The sequence below is a fragment of the Mytilus galloprovincialis genome, chromosome 14 (genome assembly GCF_965363235.1).
Source record: "Mytilus galloprovincialis chromosome 14, xbMytGall1.hap1.1, whole genome shotgun sequence".
NCBI classification, from domain to species: Eukaryota; Metazoa; Mollusca; class Bivalvia; order Mytilida; family Mytilidae; genus Mytilus; species Mytilus galloprovincialis.
The window spans coordinates 38,063,298-38,078,076 of record NC_134851.1 but is presented as its reverse complement, the minus strand read 5'-3'; the positions used below and the strand labels follow the sequence as shown (position 1 = coordinate 38,078,076).

Here is a 14,779-nt window from a genome sequence, read left to right as displayed (position 1 = left end):
TCGTCAAAATTAATATAATTTGTATAAATATATAATTATGTTCATTTGTAGTAGAGTTTAACGCCATTCAGTAATAACTTGGATTTTGAATTCGCTGTTAATAATTTAAAAGCGTGGATTATATTCTAGCTAAAATATATTTGACAGATAAGCATAGGCTGGCAGTCTGTTGAACTACACACCTTTAGCGGGAGCATTCGGCCATCCAAAAAAATGTCTAGTGCTGTAGATAAAAAGTCTAGCTTTGAAGAAAAAAGTCTACGTCAGAAGAAAAACATACTGATGACAAAGATTGAAGATACAAAGCGTTGAAACTAAGTGTAATAAGTCCAGAGTTTTTTTTTTTTTAATTTTATGTAAAAAAATAAACAAACATACTTGAATACGTTGTACGGAAGCGTATTAGCGCCACACATTTTTTTTTAATTTTTTCTCGCACTGTGGGAAAATAATAGTAAATTCAATGCAAGAATTAGGGATCTGTTAAGACAATGTGTCAGTTACCTATACAGAGGGAAAAAATGATTCAAAGAACGGCGACTCTTGCAAAACTTGATATTTTTATGCAGTTGGAATCTTAGTAGACTACATTGACAGGAACGAATACTGGGAATTATATAATTTTAGATGTAACACGTCTTCTGATTGGCTGTAAGTTTTTGTATATCAGCACATACAATGTATTATACACATAAATTTGTCAGATGACCGTTACGAACGTTTTTTTTTTTTAATTTTATGAATTACAGTAACTCCTCAGAAATGCAATTTAAGGGGGCTCTCGGGTCTAAATCATTTTTTTTTTTAATTTAATATAGGAATTTGCTATATTTTTCTATAAAGGAACTTTATATTATACTTAAAAGAAAAATGAAATAAAAAAATGGGGTCACCGTTTATTTACGCTCACAATTTGTCTTCGAAAGAAGCATACATTTTTGGTAATGCCCTTTTTTTCTGTTGAACTAATAGGTGAAAAAGCGGTAACATCGAAATAAAAAAAAAGAACTAAATTACAAAAATCGCTTAAATTTTACAATTATTTGGTTCATGTACAGCTTATTCGAAAACAACAATAAAAAATATAGGTTACCGATGAGTTAAAAAAAGATATTTCAATTTTAATGCCAAAAAATGGCATTTTTGAACCAAAGGGAGATAATTTGGAGCTTTTTCAATGATATCTACATTTTAAAGTCACCTGGGGCCAACACGAATTGATTTTTTGGAATGATTTTTGTACCATATGATAAAGTAACAACTACTAAAGGTAATTAATAAAATTTGTAATGAAAAATAAATGTTTGATTTTTTTCTGAAAATCTTATGAGCCTCCTTAAAATTAAATTAAAATTATAAGGAAAGGCTGTGCTATTTGTTGTGCCTTTTCGACATAATCTAAAAATTGTATGAAACGAGTTATAGTCCGTAATTTTTTATGTGTCATTTCTTCAGAGACAGAAAATTGCAGTCATTCCTTAAATAACTAATTTAAAAGAATAATCTTGTATCTGAACCCCTCAATGTATATTAAACTCCCTGTCATTCAATAAATCATATTTGCAAATAAATCATTTTAAATCAAGAACTAGATAAATTTACAAGTACAAAGAAAGCAATCAAGATTTTCTAACGAATATTTGCTAAAGTTTAACATCTTGACTTGAAATAAAGTTAAAAAAAACACTTCCAATCCACCAGAAGTGTTAGGACACTACACGGACACAATTTTAATGACCTATGTACAAATAGTCGGGATTACTGTAAACAACTTCAAGTAAGTGATGTTTAACATAGCAAACACAATTTACTTCAAAGATTTATTCTATATATTTGAACTACTATTGAAATCATCGTTGATGCTAAAATTACTGAATCACGGTAGTGGCATTGAGGTTTTGACGTATATATATATAGTATACAGGCCGTACGTTTTATACCTATAGTTGTTAATTTCTGTGTCATTTGGTCTCTCGTGGAGAGTTTTCTCATTGGTTGTCATATCACATCTTTTTTATATTGTAGGATTAACATGTAGGTGGCACGGTAGTATTTCCTGGCCCATAAGGGATAATGATAGCCTTTTTAGAATTTTCACCACTTTCTAACACTGCAAAAAATTCTACATTCACAGTTAACTGAAGTACTTTCATTTTACTATTCAGAAATGAATTTGAATATGTATCATGACCGTTTACTTTTTTTGCTATTTTTAAAAACCTAAGGCCACTAGTACTTTTAGGTCTTTTATGGTGCAGTGAATACAAAATTCTCAAAAATTCTCAAAAATTCATTTTCATCTGTATGTAAAATTATTTCATATTTTTCTACACCTGATTCATCCCTCAGTTTGGGAAAGTATGTTCAGTTGATACTGTATTTTTTGTCCAATCACACTGTTTAGATACATTAACCTAAGTAGGGTACACAAAAGAGCAACCTAAATTCTGGAATGCAAATTCTACCGTGCCACCTGTAAGTGAGAGAGTGAGAACAGACGATCAATACCGGTTACTAATACAAGGTTTCGGTTTAGTCAGGTTTCACTGTATTAATAGATTTGAAATATTGTTTTGTCCATGTCAACCTCGTTTGTTATATTTCCTAAAGATTCACGGCTTTTTCAAAAAGCTGTACACTGCGATAGTTGGTGCTGCCACCAATTATGTATTTGATCGTCATGAAACTCATCGTTATACTTGAAATAACGCAGTTTTTTAGGCCAGATATTCAATAATCAGTTTCGAAGTTGATTCGTCATATCCGCTCAAGTCAACATAACTTTTCAATTTTGCGTACAAACTTGAAGATTACAAAATTTATTCCTAACCCACGTAAAGAATTATTCATATTGAGGAAAAAGAGAAGTCTTACGAGTTCTAGAAACGAATGTTAAGGATTGTCTTGTTCGTTGGTTTATGTCCAGTGGCAAATATTTTATGAATGTCCAGGACGATGAGGGTTTAGTACAGCTATTGCTTATTTTAATGATAAATAAGGGATCAAATGATGATCCCTTTTGTAGGAAAACGTTTTTTGATTATGTAGAGAATCACTGAATCATGACTGGAGCAGGTCCCCTCTTAGGGCAGTCACCTCCCCCCTTTTTATGAAAATTTCTGATTCCGCCACTGCATGGGAATATTATGTATTTTTTTCCATTGGAACTTGTTATTACATTGGTATGTAGCGAAATTTATATAAACATACTACACTGTACATTAGGATATAAATGCATGTACCTCGTATTTTCAGACAACCGAGTCTATATATATTTATTTTATAGATCTGACATATAAAATATGACCTGAACGAATTCTGTTCAACTAAAATGTCAATATTCCCACCGTACTGTCAGTACATTTAGTAAACAGGTGTTAAAAGGTGCCAACATAGATTAATTCTCGTATATCTATACTATATATCTACGTTATACATATTTAAGTTTTCGTAAAAATGTAGATAAATGTACCGTCTATGTATCTATTGAATTAATCAATTTTCTCTAAAATATTAAAAACAACTATCATTTTAAAATGTTTTCATTGTTCTCTTTTCAATTTCTCTTCAGAAATGTATTTTCTATATTTTTAAGCATTTATATAAATAAATAAAGAGTTAAAATACATTTAAGTTAATATGTTTATGGAAAGTACTCATCTACCTATACAGATGAGTAATACAATATCTAATTCTTTTTCTGAAATGTGTCTTTTTGGGAAATACAAGCTAAAGCTAATTTCACCTTGCAATAGACTAACAGTTTAAACCAAGAACTGAAGGAGCCACAGGTTTTACAATTTCTTAGGAAAGAAGTATGAAAAAATCAAGGAGATGATATTACGTATATGCTGAATAGATAGAAACCCGGCTTGAAGTCTAGAACGCAACATACATAATGCAATAATATCATGAATATAGACAAGTGTCTTTACAATATACCAAAGACTTGACAAAGAAGATGAAAAGTGATAATTAATGCAAAAAATAGCTGCAAAATCTGGTAGAGCTTTAAATTAAAACAATACAGCAAGTTTTGATGAGGCGTAAATGAATTGCAAAACGATAAACGTATAGAAAAAAGTGTGTTTTAATTACATTTAATATTTTGTTTAACTTATTATATTTTGCTGTCAATAGTCATTTTTCAAGAACAATTGACTAACTTTACATGCTTTGCACCAGCAAATATTGTCCGATAAGATCCTAAACTATGAACAAAGTGTAGTAGTCAGCCGATAAACAGCTTAATAAGATTCAGTTCATGACTGGTAAAGGGAAACAACTTGTTTACAAAGTGTGTAATAAAAGAATCAAATCGGGGATAGACAAAAATCTTTTCGTCAAGTCATCCATTTATTTTGTGAATAATAATATATATGCGATTGCTTACCTGGCTTCCCTTTCCGCTAAATATTGCTTCATTGATGTTATAGGGGGGAGTTTAAGTTCCTTAAAAGTACACACACTGCAAGTTCTCCTCTCGTCCATCTTTGCGCCAAATACGGAATACTTGTGAAATATTCTTTAACACAGTGTGTAGAATTTTGAACAAAAATACAAATAGCGTATCGTTATTCCAGTTACCTTGATGTTAATGTATTTCTACATTCGATTTAGTAATGATTGAAAATGTTTAAATTTCATTGAAGTTCTTGTGCATTCAACTTAAAATGTATTTTTGATAAATGGCCATCATTATTCACTTTAATGCGTCGAAGAAATGATTATAAACAACAGATAGTATATAGTATTCTTCCAATTGTATCCTAATTCGATTTGCTTTTTTTGTGTTATAGCAATTTTAAACCGTGTGAAAGACCTCTGCTTTGTATTCCGTTATTGATTGGTTTTTGAAATGTCAGTCACATTATAATTTCCACTGAATGGTCCGAAAGGATATGGTATAATAAACCGTAAAGAGTTATTGCACTTGGAAAATCTTTTACATTTTAAAACACTTTAGTTTTACCTTTTCAAATATAAATGTATTTGTTTATCATGTCAATGAATGGATTCCAAACTTTTTTCTTCAAAATTGTCGTTTACTGTTGAGTTAACCAATACCGTCTTCAATCCATCAATTGCCGATAAACTTGTGAACCGTAAGAAAAGATTCGATATCTTCCGCAAATGTATACTAATTATTTCTGGATATACATGCAGTCTGTTTAAGTTTTAGGTACAATATTGAAATTGTTTAAATTCCTCGTTAAAGAAACATTTTCATATAACTTAATTTTCGTCCTGATTCATTACACTGGATTTAATTTTCTATATTCCGTAACAAATTAAACTAACAAAAATTACACTACACCTTTGAACAAATCCTAATAATATTTTTTTCGTGAAAAATGGTTACTAGTAATAAAACAAGTATGTATCTCACAGGTAGTCATTTCGTAAGTTGTCCTTCATAATATTGGCCTACACCTAAATGTAGTAAACCAATGCTTTGATCATGCTAGTAAGTGATACAACAGCTCATTAAACGCTAATGGTTCTTTGATCTTCTGAATTGCTTCGCAATCTCAAACGGTCTACATAGTTTTCGCGCCTATAAATAACAGTACATGCTGGTGCGTTGGTGCAGTCCAATCGTTACATAGTTCTAGTTCAAATCATATGTAATCTCTAACCCAAACTGTTTTCTTCTTTATAAGTATTTACTTATCAGATTTTAAAACAAATTCGCTGTCTAACTTTAAAACTTCACATTGACAGACATTTTCAATGATCCTTGGATGGGTTGCACCAACACTTGAAGTTATTTGCATGTAATCTTTCAAGCGGTGTTCAAATAATTTATATGAATGCTTAGTTCGAGTTAATACTGCGATCAATTGCCAAGTTTTAGACCAAGGTTGTCAGTATGATGTAAATGAATATAATTTGGTCATATCAAAATATATGCTCGTATAATCAAAAGGCATGCATGAGGAAATGGATAGGTGGTCCTTCATTTTTCATTCTTAATTTTTTTCTCTTTTTTCTTTCTTATTTATTTTGTATTTTTTTTTTGTATTTTTTGTTTGTCTATTTTTCTATACTCTTTATAATGTTGCACCCTATTACTTTCTATTTTACAGACAATTTTTTTTATTCTCTAAAAAAAATATTTGTTTTGTCAATTTTTCTCCTGCCCATTTTCTCTATCCTTATTCCTGTTGTCCACCTTTGTTCTCTACTCTACTATTCAGCACCCAATTAGTCTCTATTCTTTTTTGTGTTTAACTATTTTTCTCTTTTCTTTATATGTTTTACTTTATATTTTTCCCAATTCTTTTTTTTTCTCTCTGTAGTCTGTATTTTTGTCTATTATTATTTAATCTTTAAACCGCATATACACCCTCATGCATACGTAATATTGGTATACAAGAGTAATGGGAAAATTGATAATTCAAACCCTATGGTGCAATCAATATTAGGGTTTGTTGGAATTAACGAATTTAGGGGGATTTACATAAAATAAACAAAAATTGTAAAATTAAACTTTCTAAACATTCTTATCAATATATTTTAATCAATAAATTGACTTCTACTTATTTTGTTGATTAAATGTCACAATGTATACTTAAATATTTAGCATATCTACAAAATCTATATCTAACAAACAAAAATATACATTACGGCGTCAAACTTTAAAACACGTATTGAAATTAATTACGGTATTATTATGTACTCAATTTAAAAAAAACAAGATTTAATCATTTTATTTAAATTGATTTTGTTTGTATTGCATTTCAACGTGCAATTTGTATGAATTATACAGTTTGAAATTGATTAAAAAATTAACAAAGAATTGTAATCAATCTAGCAAAATGAATTTGCACTTTTTGTCCTCAGTTACGATTGTAAATCTAGTAATATTCCGAATGGATTCAAATGACCTCGTCATACTCTACATTGTGGTGAATGGAATTATCAAGAGTATTCCGAAGTATATTTATACTTTGAATGAATTATTGGACCCTGATGGCTCAGTGGTACTTTACCTACATGTATACAGTTATTAATATCCTGACTGTACTCTGCGGTAACGACCATTTAACTTTAAAAGCCCCACCTCCCCCTTCGAAAGGGGATTATGGTTTTGTTAAATAAAAAAAAATTCTGATCCCTAATTTGATGAAAACAAATATTGTGGTCACTGATTGACAAGCATATGACGAAAAAATACTCTAAATCATGATTTCCCCATACTTTAGAGTGTAAAATTTTGGAACTTAACAACAATGATTGATAGCGTCGAAAAACTTGAAAAATGGTCTGACTCAGACAAAATACATACCCTCCCCCCAACAATATTTAAGCCGATCAGAAAAGAGCTTCGGGGAACACAATTTGTAGTTCTGGTTTCATTCTTAATCGATTTATCTGTAAATCTGTAAAATATTTGTTGCATATATATAAATTTAGACCTCAAAAACAATCTATAATGATCTTATGGATTCGCGCAGAATGTTTTCAATTCAATGACATAGACAAAATAATTAATCTGACCAACGCATTAAGCCACGTTACAACGGTACATTTCAATGTTTGATTTTGTTCTGTATGCTTTTTTATTTGAAAATATATCTTCAAATCATAGTTTATACCCAAAGTATGATCATACAGCTTTCAACATATAACATGAGATGATAATACCAGGCGGATTTAGGGGGGGGGGCAGGGGGCCCGGCCCCCCTTTTTGGGAAAAAAATTGGTTGCTTATATATATAGGGAATCACTGAAGCGTGACTGGAGCGGGCCCCTCTTAGGTAGTCAGAGGACCCCCACTTATGGAAATTCCTGTATCCGCCACTGAATACAACAACTGTTATTCAAACGTTAATACTGTGGATTTATTTATTTTCGTGGGTACAAATTTTCGTGGATTAATGAAAACAAGCAATTTTGTGGATATTCAGTGGATTTGTCGAAGTCTGTATACAACACTACAGAAAATTTGCAATTCGTTGAAGATTGAAATTTTTGGTTCAACTATAACCACGAAATACACGAAACTTGGTATTCAACGAATAAGAAAGGATCCTCAGTAGCAGATATTAAAAATCTACGTAAGCGTATTAATGCGTTTGCAACTGAAAAACTAAAACAGCTACCACCTTTTAGTGTGACAATTTGTAAAAAGTTCAACTACTGCAGTTACTACCCTTTAAATTGGCTATTTGTAATTTTTACAATAATTCACCAAAAAAACATATTAGGTCAATTGCATTAAAAAAACAGATAGGATGATAAACAATGAGTATTCAAATGATAGCAAAATGATATGAAGTCTCTTTATGAAGATTTAACTGCAAGAAATCAATTATAAAAATACCATAACATACAAATTGTCTATATAAATTTAATGTTTTACAGCCATATCTGCTATTTGCTCCTCACCTAATGAAGTTTAACTGAAGGTTTGGATGCCGACCTTTACCATATACTGGTAGGCAGTGGTGTTCTCCTGGATATACTGTGATTAATCATAGCGGAGTAGAACATAAGCATTGCCTTAGCCAGGCACCATAACACTGGTGTAAATCCTGTTGGGGTGTTCAATTGCCCAGGAGGATTTGATGGAAAGGTAACATTAGTGCAGCACGTGCTAGAGCTAGAGCTAGAGCTAGAGGGTGAGAGAAAGAGAGTGTGTGAGAGAGAATGAGAGTGTGAGAGAGAATGAGAGTGTGAGAGAGAATGAGCGTGTGTGAGAAAGACAGTGTGTGAGAGAGAAAGAGAGTTGTATGAGAGTGTGAGAGAGAATGAGAGTGTGAGAGAGAAAGAGAGTGTGAGAGAGTGAGAGAGAGAGAGACACAGAATGAGTGAGAGAGAATGACAGTGTGTGAGAGTGAGAGCATGTGAGAGGGAGAGTGAGAGAAAATGTGGAGACAGAATGTGGGAGGTGAGAGTGGTGAGAGAGAGAATATGAGAGTGAGAGAGTGATAGCGAGAAACACTGTTGAGAGAGTGAGAATGTAAGAGTGGTGAGAGTGAGAAAGCGAGTGTAAAATGTGGGAGATAGAAGGAGAGTGAATGAGATAAATAGAGAGGGAGAGTGACAGAGTTAATGAATTGGAGAGAGAGAGAGAGAGAGAGAGAGAGAGAGAGAGAGAGAGAGAGAGAGAGAGAGAGAGAGAGAGATTGGAATTAAATACAACAAATATGAATGTAACACATATTCCTTCGTCATTTAAGAACGAGATTATTTCATTGATTATTACATATCCTAAAATCAGTTTAAGTTTTAAAGAATTCTTCGTCTTTGATGTTTTTACATTCAAGTTTCAAATGCAGGTTTCTTGTGTTTTCAGTTGATTTTACATTAAGAAAGTAAACACTTGTAAAGAAAAACGAATTTTAACAACCAAATGTAACCAGGGCCAGAATTCATAGAGCTATTTAAGTTTAGATTTGTTCTAAAGGATGGGTTTTTCTACACGTCCTACGACTGGAAATCTTAATTTTAAGTGGTTTTATGCAAATCAACCCAGACCACTAACGGAAAGCTACCCAATGTCGGCATATCACAACAAGTATTCAGATATGTTGCCCCGCAGACGTCACTTCAAAAAGTAGATCCCTGCAGGAAATACATTTTTATTAAATTCTGAAATGACAGATTGAAATTAATATACTTTCTGTTTTATTATTGGATTCAAGTATCAATTTGTTATAGAATTTCTCTTTAATAATCTTTAAAGTATGACACAAAGTATACAGATATATGATTTTCAATGGTTTTTGTGGATAATTCTTTTTCAAAATGTTTTAATACGTCTAATGGAATTTGATTAATTGAAATTTTAAATGTCATTGAAATATAGATTTAAAATTACACTATCTATACAAAGTACGAAACCCTTAAAAATCACATTGATGCATGGGTAAATTGCATTTAAATATCATATCTCATTTATTTCAAATGTCAATGTTAGAGTAAATAATCAATATCGTATGTATCATTTGTATGCCTAAGAAACCCCCAAGAGAGATGATGCAGTTTTGCATTTTTATAAAAATATGATGTGGTATGATCACCAATGAGATAATAACCCACCAGAATCAAATGACGTAGATTTAAGCAACTATAATAGTTCATCGTACAAAATATACGGCCTTCAACAATGAGCAAAATCCATAATACTTTTGTAATACATGAAGTTAACTGTAAAAGACTCCCGAGTCCTGACTATACCAAATTTAACATAATTCAAACAATAAATAAAAGCCTTCGGAACAATATGAAAGACCTCAACCAACAAAAGACGACTGAATTAAAAGCTCCTGGCTTGGAACTTTCACATACAGAATTTAACGTTTGATTATTTCGGTATTGATGTCTTTGGTTTCAAATTGATTATCAACGACATCAAAAGTTCAATGAAGGATAAAAAACTTAATTCACATAGTTTTTTCACTGACCCCCACACCCCCCTCTAAACTTAATTTGGGAAAAATTGATTGACCAATAGGGATATATGTAAAATCGATTTTAGATTAACAAAACTTGCAGCAATGTTGACCCCCACCCCCAAACTATTTGATTTAAGTTTTTTTTATCCTACATCGATCTTTTGATGTCGTCCCTAACAGGACTTGAAAAGAGATAGATATATTACAGATTCATACATATATGTTTTCAATTTTTCATTCATACGTATATTCCTGCTATTGTCTGTTTATAAACAGATTTGCCTAATTATTACATTCATAGTTATTTTTTTTCATTTTCAAATACTTGGAATGCATTACTTGTTAAATACAAGTAAAACAAATATATTTCATTCAGAAATGCGTCGTCTATAATAGACAGAGTTAGCAGTTCGAATGTTGTAATTTCAGTCAACAGTGCGCCGTCTTAATATAGAGTTTGCAATGTGAAAGTCGAATTTGAACGGTCAATGTAAACATTTGTGCGTCCTTAGAACCGACACACATACACATGTGCATTATTATAATTAAAGAATATAGTATACATCCCTTTATAAATGATTATAAGACACAGGTTATATATTTTTAACAAAAATAGACTTTGTTATCTGAACAGATCATTGGTCTATGATGGCATAGCAAAAGACTCTATGGTTCCATTCGTCTCAACTCGGCCGATTCCGTACCCTCATAGAAGGAGAGTAGCGGATTCTACCGAGGATTGCCGAAGGTCTATGGTTCTAGAACCTTTGGTTCAAAAGTGAAGCGGAAGTAGTCTTTTCAGAAACCGTTAAGGGAGCTACCATTTGATTTTTATGGGGGGGCTAGGATGAAAAATTTTGTCCTGCATTTTTTTTTAGTTGTAATCTCTGTCCTGCCTTTTTATTTTTCACTCTATTCGGTCCTGCCTTTTTTTTACTAGTTTATCCTGACTTTTTTTTACACAAATTGTCATCCTGCCTTTTTTTTTTAACAAGTTTCTCATCCTGCCTATTTTTTTACTCAAAACTCCTGTCCTGCCTATTTTTTTCAAATTTCATCCTAGCCCCCCATAAAAATCAAATGGTAGCTCCCTAACGGGGTAATGAAGTTTGACATGATGGCATGCTCAGTTTTTCGTTCAATTCCTCCACAGCCTATGGTGATATTAAAATCGCTATTATTAATTCGTCGACCATCAGATGTTGGACTTTATGAGTGAGCAAATAACAGCTGCACTTACAATACGTCTATTAGGCTTTTTTTTTGTTGTTAATTTTCAAATTTTTTCAACCATTGTAAATTCAGTACTATTTAGACACTTAGCGTTTACAGAGAGTCAGATTTGTTAGGTCAACTATTTCAACTTCCAGTATTCATCTTTGTAAGCAATTAAATTAAATGCGGTGTCGTCTAAATGGTGTCGAATAAATCAAGAGAACAAATATGACAAATTGTATGCATTTAAATAGAAAAGAGCTTGGTGGTCGACCAGATATGCGCCACCTGCATTACATGCATCAAACGCCGTTGGTAAACACCACAAGCAATGTATTACTTTTTCACAGGTTCTCGACAAATTAATATTTACAGTTAGGCTTTAAAAATCAGATTCTTAATTACTTGTTTAAAACGTATATATATATATATAAGATAAATGCGTTTGACGTATGTTACAAATACGATATCAACAGATGTACGTGTTTTGCATTTAAAGATTATTAGATATAAACTCTCCGCTTAAAATTATATAGCCATTTACACATCGGAGATAACCTCTTATAAGTATATTGTATAGATTTTAAGCAAAGTGGGGGAAATAGTACTTTGTCGGTTTATTTATCATAATATTAGTTCACATTATAACTGACCCAAGAATGACAACTCTCTCTTATATCTAAACCTTTCAGTGACATCGAATCTGTATCGTACCCTTTTTATGCACGGATTAAGATATCTAATGGAAAATGGTATCTAACTTTTTTCATTGATGTTCGTGAGTTTTCATGTGTTGCTCGCAAGGATATAAGATTTTTCATGTTAAATGTTCACTTGTATCCTGTACTTACAGTGTTGTAAGTTTGGTTTAAACATATGGTTGAGGTTGGTTTTAGCGACGAAGGAGGGCTTTTTAAAATTTTGTGTTTCTCTACTTGTCATCATGCCGCTCGGCTATATAGCTTAATGCACAACAACATGAATCAAAATCACATAGCATACATTCGTATCAGATCTGTCCAGAGCCACCAACAATAGATTTATCAAATTTCTTTAAAACTCAACAGAAATGCTCACCGCGGTATCTATATTTACAAATAACAATAAAGCTTCAAGAAGTCATGCAAAAGAACATTTGTTGAAGTCCAAATTTTATACGAAGGCACGTGTACGAAGGTCTGCTCTGAGATTTCGCTTTGTATTTTGATGAATTAAGCCATAGCCGTGACTTTTTTTCTGACCATGATAGTATCTTAACAGGAAAACAAATCAGGTTCAGGTATAAAACAAAATTCTTTGAGACTTTTCTCTATTTTTAACATTGAAAATAAACATAACAGTTACTTAAAAAACTAAAATATGGGCTAAGTGATTACCTTACGTTTGAAAATACCTGTACCAAGTCAGGGGGCCGAAGTCAGGAATATGACAGTTCTTGTCCATTCGTTTTTGATGCGTTTTGTTATTTGGTTTTGCCATGTGATTAATTGATTTTCCTCTAAGTTCTGTATTTTTGTGATTTTACTTTTTTTTTTGTAAAATGAATCATCATAACAATGTTGGTGTTTTTAAATATAAAACTATCAGATATATAAAGACTGAAATATAAGCAAATCTTAACTTGTTTTGATATATGCCTCGCCTCCTCGAGACGCAAATTTTCACACCCAGAGCGACACATAACATGTCGATGAAATATTATGATTAGCAGCTGGAATTAGGTTAAATTCTATGATAGGAATTCATTTCTATGTATTTTTTTTCGGGAAAAAATCGTCAAAAGTAATTTAACCTAAAGCTTCCGTTTTTTTTATTGGAATGCGTAAGCTTTTGATATCGTAATTGTCACTGACAGATTTAGAAAACTAGTTAAAGTTGTCCTTCTTTGGTCAGTCATATGGTGAATAAAGTAAACAAACCGAAGGCTTCGACGATTGCTGGGCAAATATAAAAAAGAAGATGTGGTATGATTGCCAATGAGACAACTGTTCACAAGAGACCAAATGACACAGACAATAACAATTATAGGTCACCGTACGGCCTTCAACAATGGGCAAAGCCCATACCGCATAGTCAGCTATAAAAGGCCCCGATATGACAATGTAAAACAATTCAAACGAGAAAACAAACGGCCTTATTTATATGAAAAATGAACGAAAAACAAATATTTAACACATAAACAAACGAAAACTACTGAATTACAGGCTCCTGACTTGGGACAGGAACATACATGAATAATGTGGCAAGGGTTAAACATGTTAGTGGGATCCCAACCCTGCCCCTAAAAACATAAGAACGAACTATAAAAATCAGTTGAAAAAGGCTTTTCGTTCCATCTTGCTTAAAATCTTCACAATATGCACATTAAAGGAGGTCTCATCTGTGTAAATAGCAAATATGATTTTATGCAGAGTTTTCATATTTTATAATCATTTACATGTAAAACACATTTAAATATGTATTATGAACTCCCAAACTTCTGATAAACAGAAAACTGTAGTGATGTGTTTAAGAAAACAGAGCACTGGAAACGTCTGTTTCTTCTTCCTGGAAAAAGATTATTGTTAGCGGTTCCTTTCGTGCAATACATTATTTTGTCTTTTCGTCGATTTTCTTTTTGTCCTTGTTGATAACACTATTTTTTTACTTTTGGATATTGATGGATATTGAATGTTCTTATGGTATCATGGTCTACCATTTTCCTGAATTTACTTCGTGATAAACGATCATAAAAGAACTGAAAATTGCCATCAATTTGTTTTTAAATGTTTCTGTGCCATACACTTTAACCGTCAGTCTGTAAATAGACATTTCGTATACATGAATGTGTTGTTATCAATACAACACGCACCAGGCGCAGACCCAGGGTTTATTGTGGGTTTGGGGCGCTCCTGAGAATCTTACAAATGGTTGAATTTTTACCTATAAATTCTCGCCTCTGCATATCTTCATGTAAAGCAAAACAGAAAAATGTCTCTACAAATATAAATTACGACCTTACCTTCTGACTGCGCCATTTGCGGTCTATCTTCTGCCTAGTACAAAATGTACATGCAAGTGTCTTACAGAAATCCTTTAAGATTTTATTAAACCTGAAATCCTTTGATGTTTTGTTTAACTTGTATATAGAGCAAATAGAAATGATATTTTGTATCAGT

At 32.0% G+C, this 14,779-nt stretch overlaps 1 protein-coding gene across 2 annotated transcripts in view; it reads right to left on the bottom strand.

The window, feature by feature from the left end:
• The window catches only part of LOC143059573 (uncharacterized), a 53,621-nt gene extending 38,842 nt beyond the window's left edge, over positions 1–14,779 (bottom strand). Inside the window, exon 1 of one of the 2 annotated variants that reach the window (XM_076233098.1) lies at positions 14,623–14,779. Coding sequence is in view for 1 of the 2 variants with exons in the window: in XM_076233094.1 (XP_076089209.1) it covers positions 4,394–4,491 (98 nt within the window). In the remaining variant the exon portion in view is untranslated. Of the gene's footprint in view, positions 1–4,393; positions 5,707–14,622 lie in introns of those variants that run through there. The other variant, XM_076233094.1, reaches the window with a different exon arrangement.